Here is a 21,333-nt window from a genome sequence, read left to right as displayed (position 1 = left end):
TTAAGTATTATTAGTGGAGAATTGATCCCACCTCAGTAGAGACTAGAGAGAAAAGGGTTTTCAAAACTAGAAAGTGCATATTCTTGTGGGATGAACTAAAAAAGAAAGAGTGCATATTCTTGTGGGACTGATAGAGTATAAAATTGTTTGAAAACTAATAGATTTACATTTTATCCTTTTGCAGTTGCATTTAAGAACAAGTTAAATTACCATTTGATGTAGTAATAGAAAACAGATATAAGTTGGACTTTCTTTACATCCAAGGGAATGAATTTTACCAGCCAATGTTCCACAATCGTCGCCTGCAAATTAAATGACATATAAACAAAGACAATTTCCACTCCATTTTTCTTTGGCATAGGAAGGCTCTTCACTGTCAAATCCAAATTTGCCTATTCACTATACTACATCACATTCTGGAAATGGATACAGAAGATACTCTACAAAGTTAGATGTTATGTTCAAGAGAGCTTGTAATCGAGCATATCTCTAATGTTCAACCGAATCGACGGCCCCATCGATGAGCATACATGAGCACTTTTCCAGTACACACCTTTTGCCCCTGTTGGCTTGTTTGATTCTACTGATTTCTGCAAGTTTTAATGGCAATTACTCGAATGCTTCTACCGTACACATGAGAATAGAACATAAACCAAACAAAGATCACTCACCACTGCAGCAAGAAAGTTTACAATCAGATCCTCCTCTGAAAAATCTGCCTTTCCGAAAGGTAAGTGGACGATCCCAGTTTTATCCGCTCGATATTCAACTTTTCCTTTCTTGAACTCCTCGATTGCCTGCAACAACATTTCATGTTGTATAAAACCTTCAAAAGAGCCGACAGCTTAACCAACCCCAAGCATAAGAATTTTTCTTCAACAGTGCAAGGATAACAATCATGTGTTTTCGATATCATGAACAACCAATAATAGGCAACTTGTCCAGTTTCAGTATTGAATTAAGTTGCTTGCAATACCAAAATAAATTGAGTATCTGAGAATGTACCTGTGGTATGTTTGTAGTCACTGTACCGGCTTTAGGATTTGGCATCAGTCCTCGAGGTCCTAGAAGTTTTCCTAAGCTTGCAACCTAACGATGAAGAATAGTATACGTCAACAGGGAGCGGAGCCTCTATAAAGAGAAGAAAAAAAAATTAAAAAATTTAAAAAATAAAAAGAGATAACTCTCAAGGGTTAAAGCACATGCACGACAAAAACTAAAAAGTAAAGAACGAAAATACATAGTGTTAGGATAAAGTCTAGTTCAGAGGCATCAACTACGAACCACCAGATGATTGTTTTTCCAACATAAAGATCAGAGTTCTTAAATTATATTCAGGGTAGACAAGAGCAACTTAATAGGGATATATATCAGGACCTTAGGCATCATATCTGGTGTTGCAATCAGTTTATCAAAATCCATGAATCCTCCCTTAATCTGTGCAATCAAGTCCTCTCCACCAACAACATCAGCTCCCGCATTTTTTGCCTCGTCAAACTTTTCACCTGCAAAAGAGAACCAACTGAGCAAATGAGGATACCACGATAGATAAGCCATAATAAGGTCAGTTATAGAGAAAAAGGAACACATCATGGACATCTACGGAACTATACATAAAGCTAAACAAGAGTTTCCTAAGGCACAATTACAATCTTTCCACTTCAAAAAACCAGAAACTAATTGAAAGTCCTCCTTTTTGCCCTTCATTTAATTTAGTCATGTGTTTCTCATGAAGGTGTAGTTCATCAATAGAGCACATATGCAATCACCTTGTGTAAGAACTGCAACTTTAACAGTCTGACCAGTTCCCTTTGGCAGATTTACCTAATCAGTTACAAAAATATTGCATCGGCCATCATGATTTGGCAAGAGTTCAAAACACACTTGTGAATTTTGATCAAACAAAGTATGTATCAGAAAGCTTACAGTTGCCCTCAGTTGTTGATCATTATACTTAGGATCAATATTGAGGCGGAAATGAGCTTCCACTGTCTCGACAAACTTTGTGCTTGCTGCTTGCTTCACCAATGATATCACTGTTTTTATGTCATACTCCTGTTTTACTTCTCTCAGTTTTTGAATCTCCAAAAACCTCTTTGACCTTGTCTGCAATTGCAACCAAAATGTCAGAGTTCTAGAGAACTTGAATGGCAAGTCGATAATGTTAAGGATCCAGAAACTTGTTATAAATTCCAGCTTCAATGAAATGTATTCAGTTATAATTCATGACCTACCACACTACACGCACACATAAGACTTTAAGAGCATCGAGTTGGAGATGAAGTCCAACTTTGCTAGGACAGATGACTGAATTTCGTGATTTCGTCTAATAAAAATGAAAATCTCTATTAACATGCTTGAGCAAGTTAGGCAACTTCATTACATTAGTGCACACATAATTCAACCAAGCACAACAAACTGCAGCAGTTTTACATAACTATACTTAACAAAACACAGTTCCCTCCATTTCACACACTCAGTGATCATACAATATAAACTATACAAAAGTGGAGTATAAAACACACATTGGAGCTAATAGTTTTCCTAATGCTTCTAACAGATAAGATTATGTTCCATAATAGAATTTCCCAATGCTTCTAACAGATAAGATTATATTCACAATTACAAAAAGCATCCTTTTTTTTATCACAAGAAGCACACGATTCCACACAAGAAAATCCCAATTATCATCCACAAAAAAAAACTCTTGTAAAAGTAAGAAATTGAAACATGAAAATCCCAAGTCCCATACATACTCTGTCCCTCTTCAACGGTAACGCAGCCTTGCCTTTCTTGGGCTTAGTAGCCACCGCAACGGCGCCACCGCCTTGTTCTTGCTCCTCCTCCGCGGCTTCCTCCGCCACCTCATCTTCAGTAGCCACGGCAGCGGCGACGAATGATTTTGACAAGCGGCCATTGTCGCGCTGGAGAAGCAACGGAGAGAGGGATAAGCTCTGGGCGGCAGCGGAAAAGATTTGATTTTTCTTGGTGGGTTTTCCGAAGGAGAGGGAAGGGGAAGCGGCGGAGGGGCGGTGGAGGTCTTGGAGATGCGGCGGAGGAGTGAGGGAGAGAGTGGTGGACGCCATTCTTGCACAAGTGGTGGGATTTGTGATGGTGAATGAACTCTATGTTATATGAAGATTGGATAATTGATTGATTGAGATATCCAAATTAAATTGTGGTGATAAGGTTGCCCATTTGTACATTTTTCTTAATTCAGTTAACATCAAAATTTGGAACTTCAGTTTCATAATTAAATGCTTGCCACAAATTTTAGTAATTTCTTAAAATTGATTTGTGGGTGTTATGGTGCCACAAAAATTGATTCTTACGCTTCAGAAAAAATGTTATAGGCCAAGATTTCTTAAACTTGCTAATTCATCGATACGTTAAAATGTTAATATAATTTTACATTGATATTTTAATATCAATGTCAACGTAGTATATATACATCGTATTGATGAGTCAGCAGAGTTAACAACTTAAGAAAGTTGACAACGGATCGCACCTCCTATAATATTTGCATAGAGAAATTTCAGAAAAATAGACTAAATTTGGTGATCTTTCATAATTTGGATTTAATTTGCAAACTTTCCAGAATATGAGATCGAAGTATGCAAATTTTTCAGAATAATTTTTCTTTTTACTTAAGTTTTGTCATTTTTTTTTCTTATTCTATCCCTCATAAAATATATAAACAATTAATTGTATAATTAATTTATATCACATATCACAATCGAATGTTTATCTCCTAATAATTATTTAATTTTATGATTCATTTTTTAATGGATTGAGCAATCATATTTAATAATAAAATATAAAAATAAAATAATAACTAAAAAAGATTAATGAAATATTTTTTTTTTCTATTTTTGAAAAAGTATATATGTGTATGCTTTGAATTATTTACCAAAATAATTTGGTTAATTCATATATTTTGTGAGAAAAATAATAAGAAAAAGAAGAGAGAAAAAAAAAAGAAAAATGCAAAAATCTATTATCTGAAAATTTCATATATTTCCTAATTTATTTTTAATTTCCATAATTTCATTTATTTCTTTTATATTCTACGATTTCCAAACACTTATATACAATGAGTTTTATTGTTTTGCATTCATTGATTAATGCATTTTGGATTTATAAACCTAATATTTCTATATTTTTTCTATCAATTTGAGCATTTTTATGGCACGTTTTGCATCACATTTTAATGTCATGCTGGTTATAAATAAAATGCCTTTTATGAATAAACAATTAAAAAATATTTTATTAACATGTAAATATTTCGTATACGCGGTATACCTAGTACAAATCTCGATTATTTACCTGTTATAATATATCATGCCAAATCCATCAATATCTATCAGTTTTATATATATATATATATATATATATATATAGGGATGCATTCATTTCCTTTTCCTATATTTCCTCCTTTTTCCTTCTTAATATCAGCCATTAGATTAGAGAAATGGACGGTCAAGATCAACATTGGGTAATTAATCCCGTGTTGCATTATTTGTCCTATTTTGTGCATTATGAGGGTACAATAGTAATCTAATAATGGCTGGAAACCGCTACGAATAATGCACCACATGGTCACGAGTAATGCATATAATTGCCTATATAATGCACAATATGTGAACTGCAATGCATACGAACAAGATGTGCTGTGTTATGATGTTTGACACACGTTTCTTGTTTCCCTAAGGGTTTAATAAGCTTAGGGGCTAGGGTATAGTACGTAGACATGTATGTAATCTTCACATGGTAACGAGTAATGGATATAATTGACTATATAATGCACAATTTGTGAACTGCAATGCATACGAACACGATGTGCTGTGTTATGATGTTTGACACACGTTTCTTGTTTCCCCTAAGGGTTTAATAAGCTTAGGGGCTAGGGTATAGTACGTACGCATTAATAACAAATTATAAAACGATACGAATAATTCACCAAATTGTCACGAGTAATGGATGTTATTAACTATATAATGCACAATATGTGAACAGCAATGCTTACGAATAAGATGTACCATGTTATGATGTTTGACACACGTTTCTTGTTTCCCCTAAGGGTTTAATAAGCTTAGGGGCTAGGGTATAGTACGTAGACATTACTAAATGCACGTATGTAATCTTCAATCCGTTGATTAACCCATATACACAATACCTCTAATAATGCATAATATACTGAGATAATGACAATTAACAGCTACATAATGCACTACCTAAACCAAATAATGCACATACGTATATTCCAATAACAACAATTTGTTAGTAATGTCTACGTACTATACCCTAGCCGCTAAGCTTATTAAACCCTTAGGGGAAACAAGAAACGTGTGTCAAACATAATAACATGGTACATCTTATTCGTATGCATTGCAGTTCACATATTGTGCATTATATAGTTAATAACATCCATTACTCGTGACAATTTGGTGAATTATTCGTATCGTTTTATAATTTGTTATTAATGCGTACGTACTATACCCTAGCCCCTAAGCTTATTAAACTCTTAGGGGAAACAAGAAACGTGTGTCAAACATCATAACACAGCACATCTTGTTCGTATGCATTGCATTTCACAAATTGTGCATTATATAGTCAATTATATCCATTACTCGTTACCATGTGAAGATTACATACGTGTCTACGTACTATACCCTAGCCCCTAAGCTTATTAAACCCTTAGGGGAAACAAGAAACGTGTGTCCAAACATCATAACATGGTACATCTTATTCGTATGCATTGCAGTTCACATATTGTGCATTATATAGTCAATTATATGCATTACTCGTGACCATGTGGTGCATTATTCGCAGATACCAAAATGTGGCAGTTACTTTTCCGTCAAATGTCAATAATAACCCTGTAATGCATACAACCACCTTCTATAATGCAACACGGAACCAGTTTTATAGAATCAATCTGATCCGTTGATGCCTTAGATCTAACGCGTAATATTAAGAAGGAAAAATGATCTAAGATGTGAAAAGGAGAATAACGCTCTCCTATATATATATATTCAATTAATCCCACTATCTTTTTACCCATAAATTCAATCCATTCCAAGAAAAAAAAACAGAGAGTTAGAAATTCAGAGAAAGAGAGGGAGAAGAGAAACGAAGTTTGGGAGAGAAAGATCAATTGGGAAGAGATTGGCGCTCGGGCTGAAGAAGCGGGCTGTCGGCAACAGCAACTGCGACTCACGACACCGCTGCAATGCAAGAAAGAAAAGAGGAAAGGCGAGCGACAACGTCCCAGCGAAGAGAGATAAGTCAGCAGCGGCGAGAATACGAAAGCGTCGGCGACGACACTGCAATTCAGAGCGCGAGGCAGCGGCGGCCGGAGGAAGACCGCCGGCTGGACGGCGAAAGATAGATGGAGCGACGGCGGAGCAGCAACGTCAGTTCAACGGCAATGATTGACAGAGGAGAAAACTTCTCGGATCGAACAGCGATGGCGACGACGATGGTTGCTCAGCACAGCAACAAAAGCGACGACTTCAACGGCGGAATTGACAGCATAGGAAAGTCGAAGGCGACGTTTCTGGAGGACTCCCCGGCGGCATAGATTCGACGCGGGTGACCAGAATTTGAGAGAGAGAGAGAGAGAGGAGTGGAGAATTTGATTTGGGGAAAACGGAGACAAGAATCCAGTCGCCGGAATGGGAGCACCGTCATGTTGACCGACGGTGAGTGAGCTGTCGCGAAATGACCGGCGGCGTGGAGTGAATCGGAAGGGGCGATGGTAATTTGGGGATTTCCTCAGTTGTGTTGCGAGACAGATAGAGAGATAGAGAGGGAGAGAGAGACGTGGAGGATGGGAGTATAAGTTTTGGGCTATCTCTTTTTTTAAGTTGGGCCTTATCAAATAAAATTGGAGAAATAAGGTGGGCTAAGAAAATATTTAATCTTGGGCCAATAATTTAATTTTGGGGAGTTATTTATTTAATTTCGAAACTTTTCAAGGAGCGAGGAATTTTATCCTAAGTCCGAAATAAATATATTTTCAAGGAAAAAATAATTTCGATGATTAATTTATGCGCTTAAATAATTTTGGGATTTTAATTCGATATCGGGGAGGGAAATACGTGGAGCCAACGGAGGAAGCTCGGGCGGCCTAGAAAATAAATGAGAGAGAAGAGAATCGGACTCAAGGAAGGGATTCCTCCGCGAATCAAATTGAAGTGGAAGTAAGGAATTCAAATTCAGAAAATTAAACGAACGAGGTGAGCTTTCTATCCTACCTTATTGTGTAGGCTTACTTTTGAATTTACGCAATATCTTTCAAGTATAAGTTATGTGATTAAATTCCAAATATATTGTGTAATGCCATATTTTGTTTTTGAGGATGTGCCATCTGATCGCCCTAGTGGAGAGTGAGTCCCTACTAGAAGTTATGAGTTTAATCGAATTCGGGGTTTGTTTAGGGAGTGAGTCCCTATTCAAGATAGTGTACACAGAGGGGATCGTGTGCTATCTTTCGAGTTGGCAGGTCCAGTGATCGAGAATGTGGCCACGTTCTCATTTCACATATGAGGTTTAGATATGATACGAGGAGAGAGAAAAATGGGCTGCGCGGCCATACTTTTGAGCGAGAAAATGTTTTGGTGACTTGGTCTTTTATAAAACCCCGAGTTCACTTTTAAATGATGGCACAATATTTTATGAAATTATTTTGGCATGTGTTCACTGAGTACATCAAGTACTCAGCCCTGCATTTCTTTTTAAAAATGTGCATGCTGAGCGTGACTGGCGCGGTGGGTGTTGAGCAAGACCGTTGAAGAAATTTAAGTGTCTAGAATGTGTCATGTCTTCACACGTGGCATATTTCTTCTCTCAAATGCTTCCGCTGAGTAGTTGTCATTCTTTTGAGTTCTTGTATCGCTGAGATAATATTCATTTTTGAGTTGTTAATTGTTGAGATACTCTGATTTTATTCGAGCTATTCTCATTTGTTTCGAGCTATGGTCGAGTTGTGTTGTTTTCCCCTTTCTTCCCCGCTCCCCTAGTCACGATCAACCGTGTTTTCTATCCTTAGAAAATGCGGGCATGACACCTTCTTTTGGCGAGCATTTTTCTTTCACCAACCTCATCCCAGTAAAGTGGTTATCTGCACTTCCTTTTGGACTAGAGTACTTTCTCGTAAGCTTAACTTAGTTGTTTCTTTTCACGAAGGGAAGAATCACAAGGGAAAGTGCCAGTGAAGTGAAGGGTTATTTCCAAAGTTTGGGAAAATAAATAAGGTGAACTTCTATCCTACTTCCGTTGTGCAAGTTTAAACAAAGCCTCTTAGAGGTTCATATCTCAATATATGGATCGTGTTTATCTACTTCCGTTGTGCAAGTTTAGGAACACCAAATCTTATTTTGCACCATTACTCTTATCTTTTGGTATTGTATGAACTTTTTACCTAGTATAAAATATCTTAGTGATTCAGTAATCAAGTATTTTTGTGTTGATCTTCCCCATTTCTTCTCCCCACTCCTTTCCTCCCCCGCCCCCAGTCACGATTATCCATATTATGTTATCCTTAGCTAGTGCGGGCGTGACATATTTATTGTTTTATATATTATACTTCTACAGTAATTGCTTATAAATTTCATTGAGATTAATAATGTTATAAGTTTGATATCAACGAGTTGTGTCCAGTGTGAGTTTTATGCCACTATTAAATATAATTATTTAAATGATTTAAAATATTAATCAAGATAATTTTGAGAAGATTGATGTAGGAATTGAGAAATTGAAAAGATTCATAAATCATAAATAATCCTAGTAATTGGGTAAGAAAGTAATAACGAGACGAAAATAATGACTTATACACCGTTCATGGCTTCAAGGACAAAATAGTCAACTAAGACACACTTTAAACAAGATATTTTCATGTTCGATTCATGATTTTTCCTAATTGAGGAACTAAAAAGGTGCGACCCCCATTTTGTATGGACCAATTTTAATGTCCACACTTTATTTTATGTAGTGTTGTTTTGTGAGTTAATGAAGAGAGAGTAAAGTAAGAGAGAAGAAAAAGTAGAGAGATTATTATTTCCATTTTTAGAAACGTTTCATTTTTAATGGGACAGACTAAAAATGAAAACGTTTCATTTCTAATGGGATAGAGGGAGACAGACTGTATTAAATTATATTGATATATACTATGTTATAGTAATCATTATTGTTCATACCGATCTAATCTATAGGTTTATAAGTCACATAGTATATAAAAACACTCCTTATAATAAGTATGATTGTGAATTACTCCTACTTTTATTTTCTTAATAGTATTTTAAATATACTAGTAATAATTTGTGGCTCGGATACCTTTCACCGCTTATATTTTGAAGCCAAAAGTTTGTGGTCGCAAATAGATTAATCTGATAAGTTGTGCATATTCTCAACTAATAATGCATATTGCCCTACCACCACCAATTTGCTCTCTAAAGTATTTGGAATCTTATATTTTTAAATGTTATTATTTACGTGGGACTGCATTAAATATTTTATAGAAAGAATATATTCATACTTGAGTACTATTTTAAATTTTTAAGTGGTATTTTAGTATTTCAATTTAATATAAAATAATATAAATATCAGATACAAACCCCAAAAAATATCTGGCATCATTTATGAATTTTTAAAATAAATCTGAATATAATTTGTAAAACTATGGATCATAATCTATGGTGTACTATCTTATTATTATTAATATATTCTTAATATAAAATTTTGTTGGGAAATATTTAGTGTAATTTTTAGAAATATGAAAATCATACTGTGTGTATATCTTATTGTTATTATTATTTTTCTTTTATTAAAAAAATTTAGTACTGCTTCAAGTATCACATCTAATTAATTGAATTAAATTTATTAATATATAATTTTATATTTATAACAACATTTTTTTGTTGACAAACTGCCCATTTCCAAACGTCTGCAAAGCCATTAAAATACTCAAAATAAATATGATGTGACAATGTAAGAAAATATAAATAGAGGCTGAGATTGTTCTCAAATTCCAAAATCAGATCACCTTTCGTCTCTACTGACACAGACACTCCTTTGTCTTGGTGAGTCAACTGTCCTAAACACTCAGCCACCGTTTCCCTATCTCTCCTCTTTCTCTCTCTCTCTCTCACACACACAACTCCATCATAATTACAGATGGCCACCGCCGCCTTTTCACGCCTGACTCCCCATTTCACCATCTCCTCACCGAATGCGCCTCACCGCCATCTCTCCCCCTTCTCCCTCACCTACCCCTCGACTTCCCAATTCCTCAATCTCTCTCTCTCCTCCACTTCTTCCCTCCAACTCCACTCCCCTCGCCGCCCTTCCTTTTTATCCTTCAGCATCGGAGGAGGCGATGATTCCGGCGGCCATGGCGGCGGTGGAGGAGGCGGAGACGGCGGAGATGGAGATGCAGGGGAGAGGAACAAGGCTGAGGCGATCATGGCATTGGCCGAGGCTGGTAGATCTTTAGATAGCATTCCCAAGGATTTGGCTGCCGCCATTGAAGCTGGAAGGATTCCCGGATCCATCGTTCATCGATTTTTCGAGCTCGAGAAGTCGCCTTTTCTCGGGTGGCTGCTCCGATTCGGAGGCTTCAAGGAGAGATTGCTTGCTGATGATCTCTTCTTGACCAAAGTTGGCATTGAGTGTGGTGTTGGGATTTTCACCAAGGTTTCTCCATTTCACTTTCACATTAATGTTTAGATCGTCTGTTGATCTTGCTCATAATTTTGTGATTGTAAAGATGAATTTAAATTTGAATTTAGTTGATGAATTGGGATATAAGCAAGTCCATGGTCTTAGGTTGGATTGCTATAATGTTAATAGAGCATATGCAATTGTGAGAAATTTTATTTATCGAAATCTGATGGTAATGGGGGGCATGTTTGGATTTTGTGAAAACTCGATTTTTGAACCATTAAGATATGTATTTGTGTGTGCTAGACTGCTGCGGAGCTGGAGAAACGTCGAGAAAATTTCAGCAAGGAGCTAGATTTTGTCTTGGCTGATGTGGTATGGCTCTTTCATGGTTTATGAGTAATCAAATTATTTGTGATCTCTAACTTGCAATATACTTAATCGATTCGTACAGCTGAGACAGACATACTATGATATGCTCTTAAAAATATGGAAGCTTTTGATGAAAATGTGCATGCTTTTCTCGAGATTAATGAACATTCTTTGCTTATAACTAGCCCGTCAATGAAAGAAAGAAAAAATGATGACACCGATCTTCGGAATCAAGCGTTAGACTATGGTACTACCAGATTAACTCATAAGATGTAATGTTCTTAGTAGTTGAAGGTATAGAAGATGAATTGTTGAGCTATATCGATCATATTCCTTAATATTAAAAGATAAGCAGTCACATTCATGTGTGCAGTTTCCTTGTTTCAGTAATTATGATATTTGCTCCAGATATTTTTCTGATGTGAAACATAGTGAAAGACCAAATGTCGATTTGATGCTTAGTTGTTAGATGAATTTTTTTAAGTGTAGAATGCCATTTTCTCTTGTTGAGAAAACACAAGGTAGAAATTTGCAGCATAAATCATTTTCTAATTATATTGTTTGTTCTGATTCAGCATTTACTCATTCCATTATATTTTTTGTTTGCTATTCTCAAATTTCCCAATCATCTATGCTTTTAGGTAATGGCCATTATTGCAGATTTCATGCTTGTCTGGCTACCTGCCCCTACTGTTTCTCTCCGACCCGCACTAGCTGTCAGTGCTGGAGGTCTCAGTAAGCTCTTCTATGGCTGCCCTGACAATGCATTCCAGGTTATTCTTTAGCACGTATTTTCATTCTGCTTCGTTATGTAAATATTTTTTCAAATTGCTAAGTAACACTCGGCGTGTTGCTGCAGGTTGCCTTGGCGGGAACATCCTATTCATTCGTACAAAGAATAGGGGCCATTGTGGTAAGTGACGAAATATTGCATCATAGTTCAATAACTACTTCTGTAGATTATGAATTAGACGAATCTGAGAGTATTCTCATCTGCCTTGCAGAGGAACGGTGCAAAGCTGTTTGCTGTTGGGACCAGTGCTTCTTTGGTAAGTCCACTCTCATTAGGAATCGTCACTTTAGTCGTTGCACGTTCCTTGACCCTATTGGTGTATGTCTATTACAGGTTGGGACGGGTGTTACGAATTTGTTGATCACTGCAAGAAAGGCTATAGACAAATCTTTTGCGGGTGAAGCAGAAGACATTCCTATTTTGTCAACAAGTGCTGCATATGGTGTTTATATGTCAGTATCAAGCAACCTAAGGTATGCAATTTGGAATCTCAGTAGGTTATGCTCTTAGTTATATGATGCAACACGCTCAGCTCTTTCAGTTATTACTGAAGTTTATAGATGAGGAAACTCGCCATTTATGTGATGATGCTATGACGTATAGGTACCAAGTACTTGCTGGAGTTATTGAGCAACGGATTTTAGAGCCTCTGCTACACGAGCATAAGCTCGTGCTCAGCGCGGTCTGCTTTGCTGTGCGAACTGGAAACACGTTTCTGGGCTCACTGATGTAAGATTTCGGTGCTCCAAATACACCTCTTCCTGTGCTTTGTACTAGTCGGAACTCATAGATTTTATTTTTTTTCGTTTCAGGTGGGTCGATTATGCACGATGGATTGGAATCCAGAGGGTGCGCGAATAGAGCATTAACGCGGCGTCATAGGGTTGTTATGTTATGCTTTGAAACAATTTGATCATTAGAACTGCGTTCTAGGAATCAAAATTTTTCTCGTTTTGAAGATTGTTTTTTTGTGATTTATTGAGGTGGGGTTGTTTTCTTTCAATTGCATGAAAATAACAAGCTGTAATAAGAAACAGGAAAAAAATGCTTGTCTATGTTCAAGCTCAGACTTTATAATTGATTCTTGAAGAAAATATGCAATTATATGTTATGATGATTTCCTCTGCCTGCCATTATATGTTATGTTCTAGCTCAGACATCTAAATCTTTGAAGTAAAATTTTCCTCAGATGATGAGTATTTGGATCTGTTCTTTTTAGGAACCAGAAACAATTGAAGAATCCACAAACAGTTTCTGATAAAAGAAGATTACACACATAAACACAGATACATCAAACATCAGTTACTGCATCTAATGATCTAACAATATTATGAATCACCAAGCAAGAATATCAAACCCCCCACCCCCAAAATAATCAGAAATATCCACTTCGTCGAGCCTTCCACATCAAAGTGTAGAGTCGGGCAATATTTGGAAGAACGTATACCAAGTATTTAGAGCTTAAAAACAGACTTCAACAAGACTCGTGTAGCAGTGTTTCTGCACAGCATTATCTTGCCAACTCTCATCACAAACTGCACGTACAACATTAAAAACTGGTTGATAAGGAACGAGAAAATGAACGAGTTCAAAAGAATCAAACAGAAAAATTATGGTTTGCAAATGAGTACCTTCCTAGCCATCAATCAAGCAAGCCAGTCCTCCCAAGTGAGTGCCTCAAACTGAAGGTTGTTTATAAACGTAAGTTCCATCTATCTCCACACAAGGAATTCCAGCTATCTTCGGCCAATAGTCCCCTTTGTCCCTCAGACACCGTGGCATCAGAAGAGGGCAGTTACTAATTTCTAGATGCCACAGCTGTTCAAGCAGCCCTTCACTAGGCAAGACATTAAGTTTTTCGCAGTTCATGATAGATAGATACCGTAACGAGGTCAGTTTCTTAAGCACTTCATTCAGAGAAGTGAGCTTGTGGAATCTAGCAATAGAAAATTTTGTTAGAGAAGGAGGAAGGAGACCATCGCCATCACCGAGTATCTCAAGCTCTTTGAATCCACCACAGATGGAGAACTCCCTTAGAGAATAGAGCCTGCACAGGCCCCATTCTGAAAGGGGCTTGAATCTCTTAGAATCCCATATCCTAAGTGAAGACAAATTCGGAGGCAAATCAAATTGTGGAAAATTATCAAGCCTGTGACAACTTCGTAGCTCAAGTGATACGAGGGTTTTCATGCTACGAATCTTTTCTGGCAATGACTTGAGATTTGCACATTTTTCAATAGAAAGTGTCCTGAGGCTCGGTGGCAAGCCTTGTTCCGGGAATTCCTGTAGACGACACTTAGATAGCTTTATCTCAATAAGATGTGAAAACCCATGCAATCGCTGTAGGAGATTACTGAAATCTGGCCATGTGCGTAAACTAAGATCTTCCAGCATAATGCTGCTGTGCGGGGGAAACATCAGCTCTGGAACTGGTTCGAGTTTGGGGCAGTTTTCAATTGCAAGTTTCTTTACGGAAACTGGGAAATTACCTATTTCCCAGGTCCTCAGGGATGCGCACTTCTTGATCACCAACCTTTCCAGGCCAGACATGTTACTGGGAAGGGACTCTAATGCATTGCAGCTGAGTATCTCGAGGCGTTTCAGCATGGGGGGAAGGCCACTCTCAGGGAAGTTGACAAATTTAAGACAATTCTTTATAATCAACTCTCTTAGTGAGCTGAGATCACTCAATTCATTTGGGAGGGTAATCAAATTTTCACAGCGAAAGACTTCAAGAACTTCAAGTTTGCGAGGAAAGTGCTGCTCTCCTTGTCCCATTGATACAAGCTGCTTACAATCTGCAATGACTAGGCGCTTTAGATGGGTAAGATGTTCGAGTGAAGTCTCTTCTGGCCACAGTGATATCAGCTCACTGCAGCTACAACACTCTAAAACTTCAAGTGCTAGTAAGGATTGGGAAAGTTCCCTTGGTAGATGTGAGAGCCCTGTAAGAGCCTCAACCTTCAAGGTCTTTAAGGAGTCAAGATTATTGAAACTTTCTAGCAAAACCTTGCTACACCCTTCAAGATCCAACTCCTGCAGCACAGGAAAGTTCAGTGGAGAGACACTGGTTAATTTGCTGCACCTGGATATAGTAAGCTGACGAAGATTTGGGAACTTAATGTCTTCCCCATCAGCAGAAGCAGCCCATTTCTCCCATTCTGGCATGTAATCAAATCTTAGCGTCTCAAGTTTCGGAAATGGATCCACAAAACCACTCCCATAGAACTCAGTTGAGATGCATTTGAATTTTGGCATGCTTCCTATAAGCAGGTGTTTAAGCTCCGGAAGCTGTCCTAGTAGTGGTAAATATATGCATTCCAAACAACTGAGGATACTGATACTGGACAATTTGTGGAACTGAGGATTCCCTATCCAACATGGGAAACGAACTCCTCCATAGTAAGAAATCTTGAGACTTCTCAATTTTTCATGAGGATGCAGAAAGTCCATCACTTCTTCTTCTGCACTTCTGTCACGGATCTCATCCATTTCACTACCCCATGTCAGTTGCAATTCATCAAGTTCGTGTGTGCATAGACTTGCCTCCTTTACATCCTCAATATTCGTCACATTTTGCAATTCAAAAATGGCAAGTGATCCCCTCAACTGCTTCAAACCCCTCAATTCCCTTAATCCCAGGCCACCCTCTTTGCTCAAAACAATTTTTGGTAACGTTTGAAGGCTATTTAACACACCAATTTCGACCGGAATATCTTTCAGTTGATCAGTACCGGAGTTATCAAGGTGCCGCAAGTTAGACAGCTTCCCCATGGTCGACGGTAACTTGCATATTGCACGGCAGTTACGTAGTGACAAGGTTTGCAAATTGTAGATATCACCTAAAGTATCTGGCAATTCAACAACTGAAGTCCCAGATAGATTGAGATACCTTAGACGTATCAAGTTGCAGACTGAACTTGGCAACTCTGTGATGGAGTAGCCACTTAAAGAAAGTACTCTTAAGCTGTGCAATTCAGGTATCAGTTCCGCTAAGATCTTGTTTGATAAGTAGAAAGGAGGGCAAACAAGTGCATTTTGGACAGGCATCGGTAAGAATGTCCTCAAGCCTCGAACTTCACTGAAAGCCTTAAATTTTCTGAAAACTTCGTATTCATGACGAAGAAATGAACCGTGACGAGCTTTCGTAGGTATCTTGTATTCCAGATTGGTATCCATTTTCTCATCCAGACGATAGCATGTCTCCCCAGCAACAAATTGAGCCAAGTCATTTATAAGGTCATGCATAACAAAATATTCAGCCCTATCACTTGCACGTTGAAAAAAGGATCTTGACAATAGCTCATTGAAGTACTGAAGGCCTAACTCCTCCTTTGTTTTCCTACTATTTTGCTTTTCCAGAAAACCTTCTCCCATCCACAAACATACTAACTCATTCTTTTCAAAGTCGTAGTCCTTCGGAAATATGGAGCAATAAGCAAAAAGATGCTTCAAATGTGGAGGAAGATGGTGATAGCTTAATCTTAAAACAGGAAGGATATTTTCCTCAGGCAAATCCCATATCTTGCTAGTTAGCACATCAAACCACTCCTCCTTAGTGTCTTTAGAGCGTAAGAGGCCACCAAGTGTCTTAGCAGCCAAAGGCAAGCCTTTACACTTCTTCACCAGTCCCAAACCGACATCTTTTAACTCTGAGTTGTCATGGAAAGATCTCCCAGCATGTTGAGCCAACAGAGATAGGCAATCATCATCAGTCAAAAGTTTCACATGGTAAGCGGCACGAGGTGAGCCTACCACTGATGCAACACTCTCATTGCGAGTTGTAACAATAATCCTGCTCCCACGTGTCCCCAACTGAAAAGGAACACATAGATCAACCCACTTTGCATAGTTTTCATTCCAAACATCATCCAACACAATAAGGAACTTGCTCTTTCCCAGCTCCTCTTTTAGCCTCACCTGAAGTATATCCAAGGCCTTGTACTGACCAAGCTCCCCAGTTACGGACTCATAAAGTTTTTGGGTGATAGAAAACTTATCAAATTCTTCAGAGACACACACCCAAGCCCTCACATGAAAATTCTGCTTAACATTTCTATCATTATAAACCAGCTGGGCAAGAGTGGTTTTGCCAATACCACCCATTCCAACTATTGGAATGACAGGAACATTGTCACGACAATCTTCGTCCATAAGCAACATTTTCATTATTGCTTCTTTATCTTCATCTCTTCCATATACCTGAGACTCATTTACCACAGAAGTGCTAGGTGACCTTACTACTAATGATCGGTTTGAGTGACCGACTGAACTATTCTTCAGACCATATTCAGTACTTTGCTTCAATATATTCTGCAACCTGTTAGTGGCCTCCTTTATCTTGGACATCGTCTTATTATTAGATATTATAGCACTAGGCACAAATCTGCCGCAAGTTGGGATCAATTTCCACACCATACTGGGTCTACTGTGTTGGATCCCCTTTGATCGTTCAATAGAAGCTTGAGTGGTGATCTCATCCAATATATCCTCCAAATCATAAGCCAAGTCTCTGAGGCTCTCCATCCATAATTTTACATCCTTCCGTGTCAATTGCTTTTCCTCTGCATCTTCAAGCACAGCTTGAATGAGGGGCAGATCGGATTCTAATTTCTTAAAATGACTCTCGACTTTCTCCCGATTGGGCAGTGACTTAATTATGCCAGAGGTCAACTGCTGAAACAACACCTGAATGATTGCAGACAGGAAGAGCTCTGCTACTGCCATTGCTCTTGATTATCCTTTAGCAAACAAAACAAGCAGGATCACGGAAAGAATTGGAGTAGTAAGAAACAAATCAGAACAACAAATAACATTACAACGATAATCATTAAATTCGAACTGAGAGGCAACATATTATCACATTCCTTGTCAATAAAATAGATAAATCATCACAATTAATAGCAACAATCATTCACCAACAAACGGCAACTTGCCGGACAACATACTCCATAATTAAGCTGTAATACCATAAATAAACCATGAAAATTCAGCTAGAGTCGGCGCTTTTCATGTATTGAGTAATCGATCTAGAACTATATGAAATCAAAACAAAAAACAACGCTACTGAAGTGAAGAAAACATGAACATTCGCTCGCTCGCAAATGAAGAGCTAATGGAGACTATACGATTCCGGCAGCATAATTGCAAGAAAACAACAAGCGACTTACAGTTTTTTTGGAATTAATCTGGAGATTGATAATCTGGAATTGTGCATCAAACTTCAAATAAAATTATTGGCTTCTTGCTTTGTAGCTATATTGATTGAAGTTGAAGTTGAAGTTGAAGTTGAAGTTGAAGTGGAGTCAAGTCAACGACCTTATCACCAAGAACATTCCACTCTATTTTAATCTACACTGTTTTGAAATTTACGAACATTAATTAATCTCAACTCATTAGTGTATATAATATTGATAATAAGTTCATTTTAAAAAAATAATACTACTACTTTTTTAGTTTTTTAATGTATATAATATTGATAATAAGTTCATTTTAAAAAAATAATTACTACATATATTTCTATATTTTAAGCAATATCATATAAATTTATATTTTAAAACATTAGTATCATGGGGTACGTTATGGTGACACCAACTTTAAAGTGACAACGTACCACAACCAATCTCGTGCTGGCACGTTGCACGTTATCCTGCAATATTAGGTGTGTATCCTGCAATATTTATTAGTAGGCGTTTTAGATGGATTTACAGATTGCATAATAGTAATATGTGGATTGCAGTGTAGATTGTTGAGTATTACTCCATTATTGATATGATGCAAAATAATTGTATACAAAAGCAATCCGTCTATATGTATACTTCAAATTAAACATTTTATGCATATAATGCAATACTCAACAATCTAAACTGCAATCCACCTATTACTTGAGGTGGGGATTCGATCGGTTCGGTTAAAACCGAACCGATAAGTCGATTAACCGAATCCATTTTTTTCCAAATTCAAGAACCGGAACCGAACCTTAAGTTGGTTCGGTTATTTGAGGAACCGATCGATTCTGACCGACAGGTTATTCGGTTCTACCGAAGGAACCGAAATTCAGTGAGACAATAAAAAAATTTGTTTGCATGCGCTGGGATTTGATCCATAATGTTCCATCTTCAAATTGTAAAACATTAAATACAAAATTCATGAATCGTAATCATATATTCATATTGGTAAAATACTGATAGTTTTAATAGTTAAGCCATAATATCATCACAAACATACCCTACAAAATTTAAATACCAAAATATTCATATTGGCAGAATATGCTAATTGCCTAAGCGGACGACGAACGATTCCACTTCTATAGGTAGGGTTTTTTTATTTTTTTTACTTCATTTTTTTTTACTTTTCAAAACTGGAATAACACAACTAAATTCAATATATAAAAAATTAAAAATCAAATATAAAAAATATCGGTTATTCAGTTCTAACCTCTAGGTTCTCGGTTAGAACCGAGATTAGCTTAAACCTACTAACCGAAACCGAACCCTAACCTTATTTTTTCGGTTCAAGGTTAACTGAGAACCAACCGAGAACCGTTTCCCCAGGCCTACCTATTACTATTATGCAATCTGTAGAAATACATCTAAAATGCCTAACACTAGTATATTGCTGGATACGCCCATAATATTGCAAGATAACGTGCCACGTGACAGCACGAGGTTGGTGATATGTTGTCACTTTAAGAATGGTTGTCATCTTAATACATCCCTTATTATCATTCTATAAAGATGTTTATAGAATAATAAAAATAACACTAATTATTATTATTAAATGTATTAGTGTTACATACAAAACTGTATAATAAGGAACTAAGTACATTTTTAGTTTTCGATTATGCACTAATATCATCTGCGATTTATATTCTTTAGAAATATCATCAAACATCCTTGCAAATTGATATACTATCGCTGAAATGACTTTTGCATTTTTTTTATAAGAATAACCTTCAAACTACAAGGATTATTTATGTCCTTTGTTAAGATCGCCGACTGCATATTAATTTGATATTGTCCAAATCCGTACAAGTTTGTTTTTAAGTAACTCACAATAGACCTCAAACTAATTAGTGTTGTACACTTATATACTGCTTCCAATTTCCTCCATTCTCCGACGTGAGATGGATTTGCAACCCAAATTTTTTTTTCAAGAGAGAGAACAATCAATGATTCATTCATTTACTTCACTAAAAACTAATACCTAAATTCATATGCTAAAATAAAAACATCTCGGTTAAGGCTGGACGAAGGAAATACCAAACATAACTGTTATCTTTACAAAACACACGATAAATAACTCCTTTGAATTTTAATTTAGAAAATGCACTTTTACTTTATTTTTTTCTACTTTATTCTATCTTGTCTTTCCTACTTTATCATATTTTATTTTATCTATATTTATTATATTTAATACAATTTTCTAATTTCTATATCTAAAAGAAATACTCAACTAAATTATTAGGGAGGGAATATAAGTATACAGTCATTTTTATGTGTAAGAACAAGAATTTTAATGGATACCAGCCTCTAAATAGTCAATAAAATATAAGTTATTTATGAAATTAATATTGAAGGTAAATTATAGAAAAATAGAGTTATGTACAAAGAACACAAAAAGATTAAAAGAGATTCAAATTTTAATATACTTTCATTTCAATGGTCCATCTTTACTTATTTGGACAGTTTCATTTCAAAAAGAGTTGGGATTCTGTTTTATAGGGATGATTATATGAGTTTTAACGGGTAATTGATAAAAAGTAATAAATAATAAACATAATTAGTTGAAATAATATAATGGATGATGGATCTATAAATATAAAGTAAAAAAAATGTTTCTATATATGAATATAAACTCTTTTTATGGGACAAACGAATAAAATCCAATTTATTTATATGAAATAAAGGGAGTAAGAGAGGGGCATGCACAAGGGTCACGAACCGGCGGTTCACGGTTCAAGAAACGCTTGAACCTGAACCGGCCCGCCTACCTCCCGGCAGTTCTGGTTCCGGTTCAAAAAACCGCCGGTTTACCAGGCGGTTCAACACCGCCGGTTTTTTGACTGAACCGCCGGTTCAACCGAAATTTAAAAAAAAATATTTTTTATTTATAAAAATTGATTTTTATATTTAAAATCAATTTTTACAAACAAATGAATACAATAAATTCGTAATAGCCCATATATATTTGATGGGCTTGCGAATTTAAGAAACCATTCTTGGTTGTTTCTCTTTTATAGAGACATCCTTGAATGTTTTATGTTCCACTTTCGATGTGAGACAAACTCATTCTTGGTTGTTTCTCTTTTATAGAGACATCCTTGAATGTTTTATGTTCCACTTTCGATGTGGGACAAACTCATTCTTGGTTGTTTCACTTTTATAGAGACATCCTTGAATGTTTTATGTTCCACTTTCGATGTGAGACAAACTCATTCTTGGTTGTTTCACTTTTATAGAGACATCCTTGAATGTTTTATGTTCCACTTTCGATGTGGGACAAAC

At 36.6% G+C, this 21,333-nt stretch overlaps 3 protein-coding genes across 3 annotated transcripts; 1 reads left to right on the top strand and 2 right to left on the bottom strand.

Moving 5' to 3' along the window:
- Positions 1 to 219: 219 nt before the first annotated feature.
- Positions 220 to 3,140, bottom strand: LOC121756881 (50S ribosomal protein L1, chloroplastic-like). Its single transcript, XM_042152303.1, has 7 exons — positions 2,757 to 3,140; positions 1,927 to 2,106; positions 1,770 to 1,824; positions 1,378 to 1,505; positions 1,006 to 1,089; positions 672 to 797; positions 220 to 590 (listed from the first exon to the last, which is right to left on the bottom strand). Exons 1-7 carry the CDS (start codon positions 3,084 to 3,086, stop codon positions 462 to 464), a joined length of 1,032 nt encoding a protein of 343 aa, XP_042008237.1. The 5' UTR covers positions 3,087 to 3,140; the 3' UTR covers positions 220 to 461.
- Positions 3,141 to 10,046: 6,906 nt separating this feature from the next.
- On the top strand, positions 10,047 to 12,928 carry LOC121757330 (protein RETICULATA-RELATED 4, chloroplastic-like). Its single transcript, XM_042152876.1, has 8 exons — positions 10,047 to 10,695; positions 10,969 to 11,037; positions 11,676 to 11,807; positions 11,894 to 11,947; positions 12,039 to 12,083; positions 12,161 to 12,300; positions 12,431 to 12,556; positions 12,640 to 12,928. The coding sequence occupies exons 1-8, from the start codon at positions 10,177 to 10,179 to the stop codon at positions 12,686 to 12,688; spliced, it is 1,134 nt and encodes a 377-aa protein (XP_042008810.1). The 5' UTR covers positions 10,047 to 10,176; the 3' UTR covers positions 12,689 to 12,928.
- A 54-nt stretch (positions 12,929 to 12,982) lies between these two features.
- LOC121757329 (putative disease resistance RPP13-like protein 1) lies at positions 12,983 to 18,146 on the bottom strand. The gene is made up of 3 exons (XM_042152875.1): positions 17,998 to 18,146; positions 13,459 to 17,568; positions 12,983 to 13,362 (listed from the first exon to the last, which is right to left on the bottom strand). Exon 2 carries the CDS (start codon positions 17,552 to 17,554, stop codon positions 13,505 to 13,507), a length of 4,050 nt encoding a protein of 1,349 aa, XP_042008809.1. The 5' UTR covers positions 17,555 to 17,568; positions 17,998 to 18,146; the 3' UTR covers positions 12,983 to 13,362; positions 13,459 to 13,504.
- Between the last annotated feature and the right edge of the window lie 3,187 nt (positions 18,147 to 21,333).

Source organism: Salvia splendens, chromosome 12 (assembly GCF_004379255.2).
Source record: "Salvia splendens isolate huo1 chromosome 12, SspV2, whole genome shotgun sequence".
In the NCBI taxonomy this organism is placed as follows: Eukaryota; Viridiplantae; Streptophyta; class Magnoliopsida; order Lamiales; family Lamiaceae; genus Salvia; species Salvia splendens.
This window is presented reverse-complemented; position numbering and strand designations above follow the sequence as displayed.